This window comes from Thunnus thynnus, chromosome 5 (assembly GCF_963924715.1).
Source record: "Thunnus thynnus chromosome 5, fThuThy2.1, whole genome shotgun sequence".
Lineage (NCBI taxonomy): Eukaryota > Metazoa > Chordata > Actinopteri > Scombriformes > Scombridae > Thunnus > Thunnus thynnus.
Genome location: NC_089521.1, coordinates 34,756,978 through 34,778,199, shown reverse-complemented (window position 1 = coordinate 34,778,199; position 21,222 = coordinate 34,756,978). Strand labels below are relative to the sequence as shown.

The window sequence follows — 21,222 nt, the reverse complement described above, 5'->3', positions numbered from 1 at the left end:
ACACATCATCAAAAATCTGAAGAGAAGACAGATGGAGAAGTTATGTTCATCAGTGAGTTGGCCTAGTAAAAAAAATAATTAATTAATTTGGTGAAGCCATTGATATAATCATATCGAATCGCTATTTCAGCAATGATTTTAATGTATCTCACCTCGTACCCTAATGTAAAATTACTTACTAAACTATTGCATAGTTTAGTAATTAATGTTACACAACAGTGTTTGCACTTCAATGTGTTTCAAGGGTAAAATGAGACGCTACTTTTGGTAAAAACAAAGTTGGAAAAGAGGCTGATGAGCCCAGGTAAACGGACGCTCCTTCATAAAAAGCAGAATATCGAGGTATAACCGACCAGTCTGCTGTGTGTAGAGGTGTGTGTGCTTATTTTGTAGCAGCCTGGTGTAATTTTCAGGCGAATTAATGACGGTAAAGACAGTGAACAGCTGTGTGTAATGGCACTGTGCTCTTGTGCAGAGGCAACCTCTGGTCCATTTACTGCGGCAACACATAGCCTAGACGCGGTCATCTCGACTGCCATGGGAGCGCGAGTGCTGACAGCGAAAGTCCATTTCTGATTCTGTGGTTGTTTGCACTGTAGAGTGTTCTCATGTTGCAGTGCTTTACTTGGATTTTTATAAAAAAATATTTTATTTTTATTTTAGATATGGTCACTGGGTGAAGCAGCAAAACCTCATATGAGGGGGATAAAAAAACAAACAGGGATTCTCCCTCCAAATCACACCCTCTGTCTATCCATCTATCTATCCATCTATACATATATATACTTTTTTGTATGCTACAGCAAAAAAGAAGTTGTTTTCTGGATTGAGTTTCTTTTGTATTCCATTTGCCAATTTGCAGACTAAAACGGGAAAAGCATATTTTGTTTTGTTTTTAATTCACACGAAAAACAGAAAAACAAAGTGATAAATTGATTGTTTATCTTGTTATGAATCAAGTTGAACACAGCCTTTGGCGGAGACTTCACGGACCCCAATGGAACCATCCAGTCAGCGATGATTCTTGTCAATGGGAGAGCGTCCAATCAGCAACAAGCTTTGTCGATAGAAGGTACCTCCCTTTTTAGAAGTTAATGTTGTTGTGTTTTCTGCTTTTGCTGTTGTGTTTTGTTATTTGTCGTTGTGTTTTCCTATTTGTCGTTGTGATTTGCACTTCAGGGCCACCGTAGTTCAGGCATTTGGACTGGCAAACTTTGAAAACTTGTAATTTGTGAATGTGTTATTAATCAAACTAATTTCAAAATTTAATTTGAAACGTTTAAGTCTAAAACTGTTATGGATTGAAATTGGGTAAGTATAAGATGAACAAGAGGAAAACACAGTCAGTGAACTGACCTCAGAGTCTCCAGTCTACAGTTTGGACTCTCCAGTCCACCAGACAGATGCTTCACTGCTGAGACAGACAGACTGTTCCGGCTCAGATTCAGCTCTCTGAGATGGGAGGGGTTGGACTTCAGAGCTGAAGCCACAACTTCACAGTGAGTCTCTGAGAGTCCACAATTAGCAAGTCTGTAATGCAGATAACATACATACAATATACACTTTAATAATCAATATAGACTCTAGGCATTTTGATCACTAAACAAACTAAGATGTGATGAATAGCTCAGTTATCTCTGTTGGCAGAGCTGGTCGGCCATTAATCACAAGGTTGGTGGTTTGAAACTTGAGCTCCTTCTGTCCACATGTCCAAATGTCTTTGAGCAACACACTCAATCCAAAATTGAGTGTATGTAAAAAAATGTAAGTCACTTTGGACAAAAGCGTCTGAAAATGAAAGCAATGTAAAGGTGTCATGTTGTGATTTAGCCTTCAAATCAAAATTGAGTTATTCAGTAACTCTTCTCACTCTCTCTGCTGCTGTACTGCAGACTTTTTAATGGGATTCTCTGTTTTGGTTTCACCTTCCAGACAAAGGCAAAGAAAATGGAGTTGCATTTATGCTTCTATAAAGTCCACAGTGATTGCTTCTTATTTGTCTTAAATGTCTCCTTGCTTTGTTCGCTTGAGTCGCATCCTTGTGTCTTAGTCCCTCCCACCTAAGATACAAGGGAGAGATGCAGGAAAAGATGTGAGGGAAGAAGAATCAAGGAAAAGTGTTTTTGGACGTCCTTTCCTTTCAGGCGTCATCTGAAGTGATGTCAGCTGTCAGTCTACAGGTGTTAACAGCTCCTCAGTGTCTTTTGATGTGCTGGAGTTTAAATGTGATGTACTGTCTAAAAAATGAATAATGGCGTAGAGTTACCACTGCCAGCACAGTGATGTAGTGATGTCCTCCAACATCACAAAAGACAACGTGAAGGCTCAAGTCGTTCCACTAACGCAGCTTAGCTGTATCTAGTCAACGCTAAGTCTATCCAGACTGGAATAAGCTTGAAGTTTGCGCGTCCACAGAGTACATAAGCAGCCCAGAATAGTCGATTGTCGAAAAGACGATACTATGTTGCAAAAAAAGAGAAAACTAGAGCGGTGTTCTTCTCAGCAGCAGAACAAACATGCTGATGAAAATATATGAAGAATATAAAGGAGTTTTCACCAAAAAGAGAAATATTGCTATAATTAACAAGGTGAAGGAGATGACTTGGCACAAAACTGATGACAGATTAAATGCATACCTATGGCCTAAAGGTTAGAGGAGTAAACTTATTACTAGAAGGTTGATGGTTCAATCCCTGCATTCAGCTTGATGAGCCTGCATGGTGAGAGTGAAGAGCAGCGCTTGTCCCTGTCCCTGTTCATGGTTTTATCTTTATTTGTTAATAAATGAGCATTCAGATCAGTGACTGTGGTTATATCATCACTAAACTGGATAATATCAGATGTATAATTAAAATTATGGTGTAGTCAACTTAAGAGAACCAACTTACCAACATTACCATACTATTTGACACATTTTCTCTTTCACAAGATCCATTTACAAGCATCACTGAAAGTTAAAAATTAACTGGAAACTGGAGAAGGATCTTCATTTTAGAAAAATAAATATGTAAATAAATAGATGAATAAATAATTTTAAAATGTTTAAAAAGTATTCTATTAAAAACCACTTAAGTTGAATGATAAATACAGTTCTTAGGGAATTAAAAACACGTTATAGGCAGATGAATGAATCTTTGTCATTGTGTGGGTGAAGTTCATGCAGTTCAAGTAGTTTGTTTGCTGTACACATAAGAATAGCGTGTTTATCTCACAGCCTAACCCTAGAGGGCCTAAAGTTGTCAATCTTAACATTTTGTTAATTGCACTGGTTGTGACCGACCTGTCAGCCAATTGGAAAGGTGGAGGGTTGGGAGGCAGAGGAGACCCCGCACAGTAAAGCCATGAGCTAGTCAGACGACAAACAGGAGCTGTGTGAAGTTTGTATACGCTGTTGAAGACTGTTTATGTTCATTACTTCGGTGGATGCAGAGTTTACCGATGGTTAACGGACATAATAGCAACCTGCAGAAGACTGAGGACCAGAGAGGTGAACTACGAAGCGAGATTAGTGGGTTAGCGAGGTATGTTGAGCCTAAAGCCAGGGTTTTCAATGTCACAAATGTGGCTCTCTTTTAACCTGGCTAGATCACCATGGTAACTGATGCTGCAAACCTAACCTGGTCCGGAGCAGGTTATGTTCCGAGTTTCGGATTAAATCAGTGATAAAAAGTGCCGCCATTTCACCAACTACCTGATTTTTTAATTAACAAATTTACACGATCAGCAATTTTCTGCCAGCATGCCTCTCTTATGTGCAGAAACAGAGTTGCTTTTTGCTGTGATAATGTATTTATATTCTTCATTGCTCTCTGTTATAATGACCTGTCCCTCCTGACTGAAGTAGGCGACACGCGATTGGTCTATTTTGTGTGGAAAAAGAGTCAAATGACGTGCCAAACGCCCCCTTTCATGGGGACCCGCACAGAACCTGAAGCAGAAAGCCTGAGTTAACAAAGAAAGTTCATAACCACCGTCGTGATACCACTTATCTCTGATCGTGAGTTTAGGGTTTGTCGAGCCAGCTCACATAAAGAAAGCCTGGATATGTTGAACTTGCTTTGTAGTTCACCCCTCTGGAAACACTCCTTTGACTCTCTGGAAGAGTAGATGTCTCCTGCTCAGCTATCACTTCGTCTGGACTGTTGTCGCCCGCCAGCCTGTAACCTAACTCAGTTCAAATAATTCCCCTCATCATGCATCGCCTCGTTCCTCATCCTTCACCCATGTTTCAACTCAGGGATTTGTGAGTAACAATTAACCAGTGCACGTGCTATTTTATTTGACAGCTTGCGTTTGCAAGTGAAGCGGCCATTTGTTTTAGGTCAAAATTGATAAGATAGAAAAAGGTCACAACTTCTGAGAAAGGTTTGAAAGAAAAAGGGAAACGCATTTAAATTTTGTATAATATTTTTATGCCTGTTTATTTTTATTAATTGGTTTAAATATTTGTTTTCATTAACTAAATTCATTATTTGCATTTAAAGTATTGTGTGTGTGTCGTATTTACATTTCATTAAGGTGTGAGTTGGGAATAGTACTTAAAAACATAATTCTTAGTGGGATTTAAAATGAGTGATTCTTACTATACATTCCTGCTAAGTGGAGGCACCGCCATATATTTCTAGTTCATAGTCTTGTTAAAAAGTTTAAAAGCTGGTCATTTCATTTATGTCAGCCAGGTTAGCACAGCCAGCCACAGGTAAACGTACCCAGGGCCCCGCCCATAGTACTACAACACTTGTTAGAGTTACAGTTGCTAACTAAATAGCTACATGGGACGGGTGTAACATTTGTCATGCAGAATACCATCTCATCGAGATTTGTATATTTATTAGCCTACATGAATATAAAGTTACTGAATTTTAATGACTGTTTCAAAATAAAGTACAGCAGTTTCAAACACAGTGTGCACATTTTTGAAGCAGCAGGTTCCTTATTATAGACGAAGATAGTGGTGAAATTTACTTAAATCCCCCCCCCCCCCCCCCTTTATTGTCATAAGGTTTGAGGAGACGACGTTTGTCACTGAGAGAAAATGACTTTCTGTCTCTGTCATGATGTCAGTGTTCACGCAGCAGCAGCCACTTATCATGGGAGTAAAGTACAAAAATAGATTTACGTGGTTTAAAATGTTTTTCCACATGTTGTCATGTATGAAGAGACCCAAAATGATCACTGTAGGTGGACTACTTGATTTCTATAGGTCACTTATTTAAACAGCATAAATGTTGTATATGAATGATTCTGTCTCAGAGCTTTTTGATCCATATAAACAGCTGATCACTGTAACTGTGATCACTATAAGCAGTTAATACTGTATACATTTAAACACAGCAGAAGGTCATGGTTTGGACTTTATTTAATTTTCTTTTTGTCTTTACAGCCTTGAACAAAATGAGTGAATGAATAAATAAATAACTTCAAAATAACGCTGGCACACTTTTATTTCTTAAATTATAAATGCTGAGCTTTTAAATAAAAGGGTTGTGAGTGTGAAAAGACTCTTGATGGAACCGTCTTTTGAGAGTCTGTTTCTGTCCGTCAGACATTCTTTGACACGCAGCTGAATTAAGTTTGACCGTTAACCTGCCACGGAGCAGCTAGTTCTGCTGACTAAGTTACCATGGTTACTGAGCTGGGACTCATATAAGCCGCGGTGATGGAACAAACTCTCACTTAAATTATCGAGGCTTATTGAAATAAACCAGGCTATCCCGTTAGCCAGCTTGACGGAACATCCCTCTGGATAAAGATTTATTCTTCAAGTTCCTGTTGCCTGCAGTCTCCTGTGTTTGGGTCCACCTGCTCTGCTCTTCACAACATACCTGACGCACAGGGATTTTCAGCCTCATAGAAACTGATATTTAATTAAAATGTGTTTTCTGCTGACAGACAGCAGACTCACCTTCCCTCCCTGACTATATCATCCATGACACAGGCTAAATTAGTAGAAGGAATATAAAAATGATGCTCTTTCTAGTGAATGATGAAAGTTGTTTTATGCTTCCTTTATTAATCAGGCCTACAGTGAAAATTTTAAATAGACCAGAAATCAGAAAACAAATCAAATCTAAACTTGGGAGTGATATTACACCTGAGTTTATTCTGTTATTTGTCTCGATATAAAACTGAGATGTTAGTGATGTAATATCAGATCAGTCCGATCAGCTGCTGCGTCTAATCACTACAGATTTTCAATAAAGGGTTGTGTCAGTTTGATAAAAGATGAAGGATGGTCTTGTGTACTGTTTACTCCCTCCTTCAGGCAGCCTCCTCTCTCCTCCAAACAGAAATAAGCAAATTCAAAAATCCTTCATGATGAGACCAATTTCCAGATCAATTTCTGGGTCACCCGAGGAGAGAGAAGACATGAAATAAGGTCATGAGAAGCACCCATCATATCAGAGTGTCTCCACAAAGTTCAAATGAAATTGTCTTGCTCATGAAACCTGAGCAGTTTCAAACTGAGTCTCTTCAATTATCACCGTGCACTCACAGCAATTAAGTGTTATCAGCAGGAAGAGCTTTGTAGACTTTTTATGCCCTGGGTTTCGCCTCTCAGGCTTCATACAAGCTGGTAGCTGCAGCAGATCACAGATATTACATGTATGTGTCTGTATATAAAATAAACAGACACATTATAGAAAGGTACAGCAGGTACTGTCCACTGGAAAATACTGTTGTCTGTTGTGATGAAATAATGACTCTTTAAACATTTTCAACTAAAACTTCAAACCTGAAGATATTTTGCTGGATTTGTATTAAACCCAAAGGAAGAAAACTAGAAGGTGAACAATAAACTGTAAAATCATTATAAATAAACAGAATAACTGTGTTTACTAATGTGAGGTATAAACACACCAACAATAATAAGTTTTTCTTGCTCTCATAGCATTTGAACATCTGAAGAACATGAAGTGAAGCACTATAAGTCAGAGTCGTCGTGTTCACATCCACAAACCCTCAGTGGGATAGGTGCTGGATACAAAATCTATTCAACTGGGATACAAGGAGAACTCACACACTGGAATCACAGCTCCATTTAAATTTACTGGTAACATTTCAACTAATTACAGGTCTTCCTCAGACAAATACCCACAGGAGGGAAATGAAGGATATTTATATCAAAATGACCAGTGACATAATCAATGTGTCAAGATATCCTCATCACTATGAAAATAAAAACATTAATGTGAATAGAAATATGTTTTCCTTGTGATAAGGATATATTGACACATGTGAATGTGCTTGCAGGTACTCCTTGTAGTGAAGTACTACTCATGTATAACTTTGGCAACAAGCAGCTGTAACACATGTTTAACACTTTGATAGTGTGCATGTGTGAATCTTTACTGTAATACTGATGGCAGCTTTATAATGTTGATAATCACATCTGGACTTACTGAGCCTTTCTGCAGTTCCTCACAGCTGGGATCAGTCTCAGTTTTCCCTCCTCTGATGTGTTGTACTTCTTCAGGTCCAACTCATCCAGAACCTCCTCTGACATCTGCAGCATGTAGGCCAGACCTGAGCAGTGGATCACAGAGAGTTTCTTCTTTGATCTGTTCTCTGACTTCAGGAACTCTTGGATCTCCTGATGTACTGAGCGGTCGTTCATCTCCATCAGACAGTGGAAGATGTTGATGCTTCTGTCAGGAGAGATATCCTCAGTGTTCATCATCTTCAGGTTGTTGATGGCTCTCTGGATGACTTCTGGACTGTTCTTTGTCTGACCCAGCAGGCCTCCTAAGAGACTCTGGTTGGACTCCAGAGAGAGGCCATGAAGGAAGCGAACAAACAGGTCCAGGTGGCCATTTTCACTTCTGAGAGACTTCTTCATGGCTCTCATCAGGAAGTTATCCAGAGATGAGTAAGTGTAGTATTTTCCCGGGAAGTCCTCCAGTACCTTTGTGTTCCTGCTGGTGTAACAGTGGTACATGTAGACTGCAGCCAGAAACTCCTGAACGCTCAGATGAACAAAGCAGTAGACTGTTTTCTGGAAGATCACACTCTCTCTTTTGAAGATCTCTGTGCAAACTCCTGATAACACCGAGGCCTCTGTGACATCAAGACCACACTTCTTCAGGTCTTCTTGGTAGAACATGATGTTTCCTTTCTCCAGTTGTTCAAATGCCAGTCTCCCCAGCTTCAGAAGAAGTTCCCTGTCAGCCTCCGTCAGCTCCTGTGGACTCATCTCATGTCCTTCATCATACTTGTGCTTCTTCCTCTTTGTCTGAACCAGCAGGAAGTGTGAGTACATGTCAGTCAGGGTCTTGGGCAGCTCTCCTCTCTGGTCTGTAGTCAACATGTGCTCCAGAACTGTAGCAGTGATCCAGCAGAAGACTGGGATGAGACACATGATGTGGAGGCTCCTGGATGTCTTGATGTGTGAGATGATTCTGTTGGACAGCTCTTCATCACTGAATCTCCTCCTGAAGTACTCCTCCTTCTGGGCATCAGTGAAGCCTTGTACTTCTGTTACCCTGTCAACACATGTAGGAGGGATCTGATTGGCTGCTGCAGGTCGGGAAGTTATCCAGACGAGAGCCGAGGGAAGCAGCTTCCCCTTGATGAGGTTTGTCAACAGCATGTTGACTGATGACTTCTGTGTGACATCAGACACAACCTTCCTGTTCTTGAAATCCAGTGAAAGTCTGCTTTCATCCAGGCCGTCAAAGATGAACAAAACTTTCCAGACAGCGAGCTTCTCTGCTGTGACCTTCTGTAATGTTGGATGGAAATCATGGATCAGCATGAGGAGACTGTACTGCTCATCTTTGATCAAGTTCAGCTCCCTGAACGAAAGCGGAATCACCAGACTGACATCTTGGTTTTCCGAGCCCTCTGCCCAGTCCAGAGTGAACTTCTGCACTGAGAAGGTTTTTCCAACGCCAGCGACGCCGTTGGTCAGAACGACTCTGATATGTTTCTGTTGTTCAGGTAAGACTTTAAAGATGTCGTGACACCTGATTGGAGTGTCATGGAGGGTCTCCATCTTGGAAGCTGCTTCAAGCTGCCTCACCTCATGTTGGGTATTAACGTCTTCACTCTGTCCCTCTGTGATGTAGAGCTCAGTGTAGATCCTGTTGAGGAGGGTTTCACTTCCTGCTTCATCAGTTCCTTCAGTCACATGTTCACATATCCTCCTCAGATTGATCTTATGTTCATCTAAAACCTCCTGCAGACCACTTTCTGCTGAAAGAGAAGAAAAAAATGTATAATTAAAAAGAAATATGTCTGACTGTGTTAATTTTCAGTAGGATAGAGGAGGTAGATTCCTGTCCTGTTTTCAGAGATGATGACATCAGCAGACAGATCTTCAGTCTTACTTTGTACAGTGCTGGTCTGACTGTCTGTCTGCAGACAAGGTCTGGTTCTGGATCTTTCTCCACACTGGGGACAGGAGGAGTCTCCTGATGGAGCAGACTGGTCCCAGTATGAGGTGATGAACCATCTCCAGAGCCTGTGTATAAAGCTGGTAGAGACTGGATCCTTCAGGACGTCCTGACACAAAGAACAGCAGGACAGCTGCTCCTCCACAGAAACACCCCTCCTCTTCCTCTCTCTGTGGACATGAGCACATTCTTAATGATATATGACATTAGTGGTGGCCAACCGACAGCTCACAAGTTGAGGCAGCTCTTTCCCTCCATAAACAGTCCAGACTGTCAGTATTTGGACAGTTACACAGTTTTTTGTTCTTCAGGCTCTGAGCTTCAGCACATTCAATTTAAATAAAATAATATATAGTATAATTACAAGGGTTCAGAAGTAATTAGACAGACACAATAATGTGCCAGCAAAGGCAGAGAAGAAGAAGAAGAGTGCAAACTAGTAAACATGGATGTAAACAATGCAGGATTTAAAATACTAGCTTCAAAAATCGACTTTGCAAATGTTTCATGAGGAGGGAAATGGATTCAACACATTTGTTAGACCACAAGGATTCACACAATGTGTTTTCACACAAAAGTCAATGTAAACATGACTTTTGTCTGTTAACAAGAAAACTCCACAGGGCTCCTTTAAGCTACTATGAGACATTAAAAGTCAGGAAAAATAAGCAGGAGGCAACTGAGCAAAACAGAAAAATAACAGACTGCTGCTCTTTTGTCTTGTGTTGTGGTGCTGAACAGAGAGCTCTGCTAAATATCTTCATAATGCATCTTTTCATCTGTGTTTCTCTCTCTCACTGTTTCTGCTATAATCTCTCTCCCTCTGTGTCAGTGTGATACAACAGTTTTACACATTTGACTTTTCCCAAACGTTAAATGTCAGACTCAGTTTCCTCTGCTGCAGTGGTCAGTCTGCAGTGATAAATCAGCTGCAGCAGGCTGTTTGTATACATTTCCATTACTTCCTCCCATATTTTGTGTCTTTGAACAGGAACATGTTAAAACACATTCTGTATTGCAGGAGACCAAACACTCCATTTTCTTCCATTTTACCTGCACAAAACCCCGGTGCAGTCCTTTAGTAAATAAGGAGACACAATGTGACTTGTTACTAAATCCTTAGTAAATATCACCCTGGGTTACCTGCTACTACTTTAGATTGTTAGACTGGAAAATCAAATAGCAACAGCAGCCCTGTCTCTGTCTCTGGTTAACATGTACATGAAGATCTGTTCTAGATTACAGCTGAATGGAAGGTAGTTCATTATTTCTTTCCACTGTGTTTCCTTCATATCTACACTACAACCTTAATGAAACCGTCTCACTGAATCATCTTCAGGTCAGTTTACAGTAGAAACAGTCTCTTACTTTGTGTCTGAGGGTCCAGGTTCATTACTGAAGTTTAGAGGTTCATCTTTAGACCAGTCACTCTTCATTGACAGACAGCTGGATATCAGAGACTCTGCTCCGTCCTCCTCTTCCTCAAAATCCTTCATCTTCTGGAGTCTGAGAGGTAAACCAGTAACACTGGAGACACACACACATACACAGTATAATAAACCCAGTCCTTCCTCTCAACTTAATAGCTTCTTATTAGTTTACATGACTTTAACTACAACCATGTGTGTTTTCTAGCCATCACAAAGATAAACTTTGACTCTGCTTTAAATCCAACAAACAGACTTCAGATAAACATCTGTGTGGTTCTTAACTGTGACTTCTCTCTATTTTAACTGCAGCAGTGTGTCACGTTACATCACTGTGAGGACGCAGAAACCAGGAAAAGAACAAAGGAAACAACGTTTGAAGACGTCAACACTGTGATTTCATATTTTTCTGACACAGTTTAATCAACTAAACAATAATTCAGTGAAATAATTAGCAGATTGATCAATAATGACAGTAATCATTATTAGCAGCTCTGATATTAACACTCACCCTGCCTCAGACTGTTTTCCTTCTTCTGCTCTGTTGACTTTAAAATAGAGTCTGAATAGACTGAACTTTCACATTTACTCCCTACCTGTTTACTCCTCCCTTCTTCTTCTTTACTGGAAGTCACGTACGTGTGTTTGTGTGTTTGTGTGTTTGTGTGTGTGTGTGTGTGTGTGTGTGTGTGTGTGTGTGTGTGTGTGTGTGTGTGTGTCACCATTTAAAGTCACTCTGAGCTTTCTAGAATCACTTACAGCTTAAAGTGCGAGTGGTGAATTTAATGAAGTTACTTTTCCTTAATGATGATAAAGTGGAATCTGACTGTGTATCAGGCTGCAGCTACATTACATTTGAAATATGTTTGTTCAGCTTTAATCTGACGGACAAAACACAGGAAGCAGCTGATTTGTACTTGAAAAGGCGTCGAGGTTAAAATACAGCAGATTTTTTTAAACATCTATTTGTATCTCAGCTCAACAACATTCAGTGACTTTATTTCAGCTGCTTCAACAAATGTAGTAAATTTAAATATTGTCACTGTAATGCTGTTAAAACACATTCAGACTACAAACTACATTCTGCAGCTGCACCACGATCCTGCTCAGAAATATTAACATATAATCTCCAATATTATAGGAATGATGTTCCATCAGTGGACCAATCACATCATGACTGATAGAGATAATTATTCATTGATCCAACGTATCTAAAGCTTCATACTGATTGTTTAAATTGAAACTGAGATTACAGATTATGTGCAGTAAAGATTTGAGGTCAGGAGCTGCTCTAACAAACTGACAGAGTCTCAGTGTTATAACAGAAGGACGCAGAGGTTTGATTCTGAGCTGAGGATGAATTCACGCTGTAGAATATTTGACTGAGAGAAAAAAACGCTGTTGAAAGAAATGACTGATGCACATGAAAGCGGTAACTTTAGAAAGTTCTGAGTGACTAAACTAAACTAGACCAACCAAGATTTAGATTCTGACAGACCGTAAACCTCCACTAATGAATGTGCTTTGATACGGACTGAATGAATGGGGAAATGAAACTGTAAGAGGAGACAGAGACAGTTATCATGGTAACTGACCCAGAGTTTAAGTTACCGTGGTAACTGACCCAGAGTTTAAGTTATCTCTCTTTCTGGAACTGAAAACTCAGAGTTTCCTTCATCTCAGGGTGAACAAACTCAGATTTTCCACTCAGCAGGCTTTCTGGAATACACCCCAGTAAACGTGTGTTCTGTGTCAACAGGTGAAGTCAAACAGGTAAATCTGCACGTACAGTCCACAGGGAGACTAAACTGGACCCTCTGACAGTGAAATAATGATCATAATATGTAAGGCGGTGAGGTAGAAACATGCTGGAACAGCAGCTACATGAGCAGCCTGAGCCAGTAGGAGCAGCAGTGGCCTCACTTGCAGCTGGTTTATCAGCTCGAGTCAGTGCTGATTATGAGGCCATAACAGTCCTTAACTCCCTTCAGTCTGGCCTCAACCCAGTTTCTGAGGAGAAGAAAGTCTAGGCTTCAAACATGATACCAATAATAAGGATGATCCAGCATAAGCTGGCAGTCAAGTGTTCAACCTTAACAAAGCCAACTGCAATAAAGCTGTTGACCAGAGCCATACTGGTCATCAGCCCTCATCCACTTCCTTCACATGGACTCACCCATTCTCACCTGAACTCACTCTCAGCTGATTACCTGCTAGTCTATATATCCTCCTTTCCATTGTTCTGTTTGCCAGCTGAGAACATGTTGAGTTTCATTTCATTTTAACTTGACAAGTTTACATTATTAATTTTGAGTTGACATTGTGGGTGTATGTGATGTGCTGCTGTGTGCAGCTTTGTGTTTTGTATTTTGTATAATGTGTTCTGTGTGTTTTTTGCTTTGTGCTGTTTGTTATGGTGCTGTTATATGTTTTATTTGTAAGAGACTGTAGATCAAAATTAGCTATAAGATAAATCTGGTGCAGTACATCAAATGTTTTACTTTACATTTGTACAGTTTAACACTGTACATGGTCCCAATAAATACACATAAATAAATAAATAAAACACATCAGCTGCCACTTTATATTTAGATGGATAAACCTGCTGCAGAAGATCTTCAGACTCTCACTAATAACTGATGGAGATGGTTGTAGTAGAGTGTGGGTTTGTTTTTAAATGACATTTCAACACTGAATCATCTTCAGGTCAGTTTACAGTAGAAACAGTCTCTTACTTTGTGTCTGAGGGTCCAGGTTCATTACTGAAGTTTAGAGGTTCATCTTTAGACCAGTCACTCTTCATAGACAGACAGCTGGATATCAGAGACTCTGCTCCGTCCTCCTCTTCCTCCAAATCATTCATCTTCTGGAGTCTGAGAGGTAAACCAGTAACACTGGAGACACACACACATACACAGTATAATAAACCCAGTCCTTCCTCTCAACTTAGTAGCTTCTTATTAGTTTACATGACTTTAACTACAACCATGTGTGTTTTCCAGCCATCACAAAGATAAACTTTGACTCTGCTTTAAATCCAACAAACAGACTTCAGATAAACATCTGTGTGGTTCTTAACTGTGACTTCTCTCTATTTTAACTGCAGCAGTGTGTCACGTTACATCACTGTGAGGACGCAGAAACTGGAAAAGAACAAAGGAAACAACGTTTGAAGACGTCAACACGGTGATTTCATATTTTTCTGACACAGTTTAATCAACTAAACAATTAATCTGTAAAATAATCAGCAGATTGATCAATAATGACAGTAATCATTATTAGCAGCTCTGATATTAACACTCACCCTGCCTCAGACTGTTTTCCTCCTTCTGCTCTGTTGACTTTAAAATGGAGTCTGAATAGACTGAACTTTCACATTTACTCCCTACCTGTTTACTCCTCCCTTCTTCTTCTTTACTGGAAGTCACGTACGTGTGTATGTGTGTTTGTGTGTGTGTGTGTGTGTGTGTGTGTGTGTGTGTGTGTGTGTGTGTGTGTGTGTGTGTGTGTGTGTGTGTGTGTGTGTGTCACCATTTAAAGTCACTCTGAGCTTTCTAGAATCACTTACAGCTTAAAGTGCGAGTGGTGAATTTAATGAAGTTACTTTTCCTTAATGATGATAAAGTGGAATCTGACTGTGTATCAGGCTGCAGCTACATTACATTTGAAATATGTTTGTTCAGCTTTAATCTGACGGACAAAACACAGGAAGCAGCTGATTTGTACTTGAAAAGGCGTCGAGGTTAAAATACAGCAGATTTTTTTAAACATCTATTTGTATCTCAGCTCAACAACATTCAGTGACTTTATTTCAGCTGCTTCAACAAATGTAGTAAATTTAAATATTGTCACTGTAATGCTGTTAAAACACATTCAGACTACAAACTACATTCTGCAGCTGCACCACGATCCTGCTCAGAAATATTAACATATAATCTCCAATATTATAGGAATGATGTTCCATCAGTGGACCAATCACATCATGACTGATAGAGATAATTATTCATTGATCCCACATGTCTAAAGCTTCATACTGGTTGTTTAAATTGAAACTGAGATTACAGATTATGTGCAGTAAAGATTTGAGGTCAGGAGCTGCTCTAACAAACTGACAGAGTCTCAGTGTTATAACAGAAGGACGCAGAGGTTTGATTCTGAGCTGAGGATGAATTCACGCCGTAGAATATTTGACTGAGAGAAAAAAACGCTGTTGAAAGAAATGACTGATGCACATGAAAGCGGTAACTTTAGAAAGTTCTGAGTGACTAAACTAAACTAGACCAACCAAGATTTAGATTCTGACAGACCGTAAACCTCCACTAATGAATGTGCTTTGATACGGACTGAATGAATGGGGAAATGAAACTGTAAGAGGAGACAGAGACAGTTATCATGGTAACTGACCCAGAGTTTAAGTTACCGTGGTAACTGACCCGGAGTTTAAGTTATCTCTCTTTCTGGAACTGAAAACTCAGAGTTTCCTTCATCTCAGGGTGAACAAACTCAGATTTTCCACTCAGCAGGCTTTCTGGAATACACCCCAGTAAACGTGTGTTCTGTGTCAACAGGTGAAGTCAAACAGGTAAATCTGCACGTACAGTCCACAGGGAGACTAAACTGGACCCTCTGACAGTGAAATAATGATCATAATATGTAAGGCGGTGAGGTAGAAACATGCTGGAACAGCAGCTACATGAGCAGCCTGAGCCAGTAGGAGCAGCAGTGGCCTCACTTGCAGCTGGTTTATCAGCTCGAGTCAGTGCTGATTATGAGGCCATAACAGTCCTTAACTCCCTTCAGTCTGGCCTCAACCCAGTTTCTGAGGAGAAGAAAGTCTAGGCTTCAAACATGATACCAATAATAAGGATGATCCAGCATAAGCTGGCAGTCAAGTGTTCAACCTTAACAAAGCCAACTGCAATAAAGCTGTTGACCAGAGCCATACTGGTCATCAGCCCTCATCCACTTCCTTCACATGGACTCACCCATTCTCACCTGAACTCACTCTCAGCTGATTACCTGCTAGTCTATATATCCTCCTTTCCATTGTTCTGTTTGCCAGCTGAGAACATGTTGAGTTTCATTTCATTTTAACTTGACAAGTTTACATTATTAATTTTGAGTTGACATTGTGGGTGTATGTGATGTGCTGTTGTGTGCAGCTTTGTGTTTTGTATTTTGTATAATGTGTTCTGTGTGTTTTTTGCTTTGTACTGTTTGTTATGGTGCTGTTATATGTTTTATTTGTAAGGGACTGCAGATCAAAATGAGCTATAAGATAAATCTGGTGCAGTACATCAAATGTTTTACTTTACATTTGTACAGTTTAACACTGTACATGGTCCCAATAAATACACATAAATAAATAAATAAAACACATCAGCTGCCACTTTATATTTAGATGGATGAACCTGCTGCAGAAGATCTTCAGACTCTCATTAATAACTGATGGAGATGGTTGTAGTAGAGTGTGGGTTTGTTTTTAAATGATATTTCAACACTGAATCATCTTCAGGTCAGTTTACAGTAGAAACAGTCTCTTACTTTGTGTCTGAGGGTCCAGGTTCATTACTGAAGTCTGGAGGATCACCTTTAGACCAGTCACTCTTCATAGACAGATGGCTGGATATCAGAGACTCCGCTCCGTCCTCCTCTTCCTCCAAATCCTTCATCTTCTGGAGTCTGAGAGGTAAACCAGTAACACTGGAGACACACACACATACACAGTAGAATAAACCCAGTCCTTCCTCTCAACTTAGTAGCTTCTTATTAGTTTACATGACTTTAACTACAACCATGTGTGTTTTCCAGACATCACAAAGATAAACTTTGACTCTGCTTTAAATCCAACAAACAGACTTCAGATAAACATCTGTGTGGTTCTTAACTGTGACTTCTCTCTATTTTAACTGCAGCAGTGTGTCACGTTACATCACTGTGAGGACGCAGAAACCAGGAAAAGAACAAAGGAAACAACGTTTGAAGACGTCAACACAGTGATTTCATATTTTTCTGACACAGTTTAATCAACTAAACAATAATTCAGTAAAATAATCAGCAGATTGATCAATAATGACAGTAATCATTATTAGCAGCCCTGATATTAACACTCAACCTGCCTCAGACTGTTTTCCTCCTTCTGCTCTGTTGACTTTAAAATGGAGTCTGACTGAATACTTCCACTTTTACTGCCTACCTGTTGACTCCTCCCTTCTTCTTCTTTACTGGAAGTCACGTATGTGTGTGTGTCTGTGTGTGTGTGTGTGTGTGTGCGTGTGTGTGTGTGTGTGTGTGTGTGTGTGTGTGTGTGTGTGAGTTTTCGGAAAAGTTTTCTGACTGTTCACTTGCTGGTACAAACTCAGACACAAAGACTTCCTCATTGTACTAAAAATAATAATCAATAATAATAATAAAAATAATAGATCTGTCTCTGATCTACAAACATCACACAGCAAGAAACAAACCCTGAAGTTACTAAAGACAATTTTTAAACTATGAAACAAAACAAATTTACAGTGAACAGTTCAAACTGCTGAAGACAAAAACTCTCCTCTCGACGTCTGTCAGAAAAGTGTTTGCCACAGGTGAGCTGTTTCTTGGAATGAGTCCGAGCTCCACCTGTAGAGGAGGCGGGACAGATAGAAGGTATCTGAAACCAGTCTGACCTGTTAGAAGACAATTGTTGAATTGTTTCACCACTTCTGCTATTTAAACAAAACAGTTCATGGAATCTGTTTAGAGCTGCAACTAGCAATTATTTTCATTATTGATTTATCAATTAGTTGTTTAGTCTATAAAATGTCAGGAAATGGTGACAACTGTTGAACAGTGTTTCCTAAAGCACAAGATGACGTCATCAAATGTCTTGTTTTGTCCACAACTCAAAGATATTCAGTTTACTGTCATAGAGAATAAAGAAACCAGAAAATATTCACATTTAAGAAACTGCCATCAGAGAATTTGGACTTTTTCTTCTTACAAAACTGAAAGACTCAAAACGGTTAATCAATCCGGCTGTCGAATTAAATCATTTTCTGTTGAATCAACAACTAATCAATTAATTGTCCAATTGTTGCAGCTCTGTCTGTGTTCATACTGACATCATTCAGTTTATCTTTGCACCACCAGAGGGCGCCAAATCATTTCTAATGATAAACAGGGAAACCTGTGGAAGAAAACCCACCAACATGTGACAACAAAGGCCAGTAAAGTTAATATCTTTGTGTTGCTGACATGCAGTAAGATTCTTCTTCTGTGTTTCATATCAGTGTCAAATTAAACCTTCTGGAATCAGACTGAAAAAAAACAGAATGATTGTGAATTATTATCAGCTGTACTCACTAGTGTTTGGCAGAGACTCTGCTGTGTGTGAGAAAGTCCTGATGATACAAGTTTATTTTTTCTTCTCAGAGAAACAGGTTTGTCCTGACTACAGCTCTGTGAGTGTGATGTTGAGAACAATCATCAATAATCATCATCAATAATCACAGAAGATGTGAAAATGTTTTTAATTGCTGATAATGAAACAGCTACAGCAGATCAGTTCCAGCTCAGATGAACAGCTGGAGGTCGACTGATTAACCAGATCAAACTAGTTTTCAGTGTCACATTAAAGTGTTGAAAATCAAAATATTCCCTGTCAGCAGTAGAGCCTTTAAACTGGGATTCATTTTCTTCAGTAAAAACTGAGTTTGAAGAATCACTTTGGATGCTGAGAACAGACATTTGGGATTAATCAATACTAAAAATAATTCTTAGTTGCAGCCATGAATCATTTTCAATAACTCTTTACTGAATGACATGATGGACTTTTATACTTCCACTCCACTACATTTCAGAGGGAAATATTGTACTTTCTACTCCACTACATTTATTTGACAGCTTTAGCTACTTTTCAGATGAAGATTTGACACAATGGATAATATAACAAGCTTTTAAAATACAACACATGACTTTTACTGCAGTAAAGGATCTGAGTATTTCTTCCACTGCTGGTAATTAGCTGCTCACCAGCTACACTAGTTCATCAACTATCTACTATGTTAAATCAAACTTCCAATAAATCTATCAAAGTACTAAAGCACAACATACTTCATTAATAATTACAGCTGGCTAAATATGAATAAATATGTTTTATCCTCATTAAAAATCTAGCTGAGGCTTTATTTAACAGTTAATTAGCAGATATTTAAGGTGTAATTTTCAGGACATTTTACAGAGAGGAGGGTGTAATTAAATTAAAACAACCTGATATGCTAATATATCCACTGACACAAAACTACACACTGAAAACTCATTGATTTTATTATTATTCAAATGAAGAACTACATATGAATCTCAGTATATTGACTGCATGCCAACCAAATCATCTTAACACTTTCCCCCATTTCTGTCTGTAAAATGTCCTAAAAATGAAGCTAAAAATGTCTTTGAAATGAGTATAAAGTTAAAATAAAGAAAATCTGCTTCAGTCATCAGTCCACCTCTGTGAGCACATTTGCTTTGTTTTTTGGGAGTTTTACAGCAAACATTCAGACTCTTGATTGTACACTGATACAAAATAAGGAGGAAAATCAACATGAAACAGACGGCTGAGCTTCAGGTCTTCACAGGTTTGTTTGTTTAAACTTCATGTATGAACACAGGCAGGTCTGTTTTATTGGACCCATGAAGACCTCCAGGCTGAGCTGGAATTGTCTCACACACAGACAGACTTCTACATCATTAATCCCGGGTAGTATTTGCTCAGATTAGGACTGCTCGCTGTGTTTTGAGCACCATGAGATGCTACTGGTTCCCTCCTGAGTCAGTTTGAGTCCAGCTCCACGTCAGCAGAGAGGAAACAGAACTGCTGCTGGACAAACAGAAAACAGAAAAACAGCATCTACAGTCTGACAGTCCAGTGCTGAAACTCCACTTTCTGTCCGCTTCATCTCACAGTTCAAATGATTTTCTACAACACTCCAGATGGATCATATCATCTCATATCTACCTCATTTATGTTTTGAATGACAGTGTTCATTACAGCTACAATAAGGGCAAAAAATATCCTAATATTAATAATAAACATATGTTTTCATGCTGATGTGAACAGATCTGCAGAGTAAAGGTTGGACAGACTGACGCTCAGTGAAGAAAATACAATATTTAATATTATTATTAAATACCATGACAGATGAATCTAAACATACGTGTATCATTGGTTTAATGCTGCACCATGTAGATTGTATTTTCTATCAAAATGAGCAGCAGCTACAGAGACACTTAACATCAGGCTACAACATGCTCAGAGATGTCCACTGTCAAGGAATAAGAGTCCAAAACTAAACACTACTAAGATTCTCAGTCTTCCATCAACGTGTTTCTGTGATCAGATGCTTGAATATCAACACTGGACTTAACAGAGCAGCTTCCTTCAACACAACCACAGTTCACAAAACTTCACATCAATAATATGAAGCTTTCACCAAAAAACATCAAAGTCCAAACTGGGTTTAGTACTTAACAAGTGAAATAATCTGAGATGAAATCAAAAATGATCAACTGACTGTGGATGTTCATTCATGAGCTTCAGAAACAATATTTGATGGAGAAAATCTGATCTAAGCACAAAGATGAAACTAAACTAAACTAAAGGTCAAATATCACAGACACAACAGCTCTATTCACTGAATGAAGGCCATGAGATCTGCTTGAAAGCTTCCATGCTAGTAAGTGGCCCTTTGTGCTTTGATTATGAAGTATATGGCCAAAAGTAAAGGGACAGCTGAGTGGTTCCATTCCCCTAAAACTGTCTACTTGTGACTCTGCATCACAGGCTGCATCTGTCTGTTGGTTGTGAGCAGTTCAGATCAGATTATATTGTTTTCTGAGTCCTGGAGACATAAAATTATGTCAGCATGCTAACAAACATACGTGTAATGACAATGCTAACATGCTGATATACAGCAGGTATAATGTTTAGCGTCTTCACCATCTTAGTGCAGCATGTTAACATGTTCTGTGGCTGATGGGAACGTCATTCCTTCTGAAGGTATTTGCTCATAAAGCAAAGTATTGACAAATGAAATGCTGAGCTGATGATACATGATGGACAGTCAGAGGATAACTAAAGTTATTAGGGTTCATCCTCTAAGCCACGTCTGCCAGCATGGAGAAAAGTCAACCTTTTGTGTTTGTGCAGCAGAAATATGTTTTTGATGATTTTCTATGGATTGATCTTGTGACTCTTTGTGGGGGTCCTGACTCCCTGGTTGGGAGCCTCATACTTTAGTGTCCTTTTGTTTCCTGGTTTGGTTGAAGCCACTTAGTCTCAATGAAGGAAAATCTTAAAGCTACAGCATACAGTGATATTTTACACAATAAACCTTGATGACAGTTTGGGGAAGGACCTTACAGCA

General features: G+C 39.2%; 1 protein-coding gene across 6 annotated transcripts in view; it reads right to left on the bottom strand.

The window, feature by feature from the left end:
* Nucleotides 1-21,222, bottom strand: part of LOC137183701 (protein NLRC3-like) — a 247,621-nt gene that overhangs the window by 34,447 nt on the left and 191,952 nt on the right. For 5 of the 6 annotated variants that reach the window (XM_067590943.1, XM_067590946.1, XM_067590944.1 and 2 more), the window contains exon 16: nt 1,357-1,530. In XM_067590943.1, the coding sequence (XP_067447044.1) occupies nt 1,357-1,530 (174 nt within the window). Of the gene's footprint in view, nt 1-1,356; nt 1,531-7,403; nt 9,196-21,222 lie in introns of all 6 variants that reach the window. The other variant, XM_067590949.1, reaches the window with a different exon arrangement.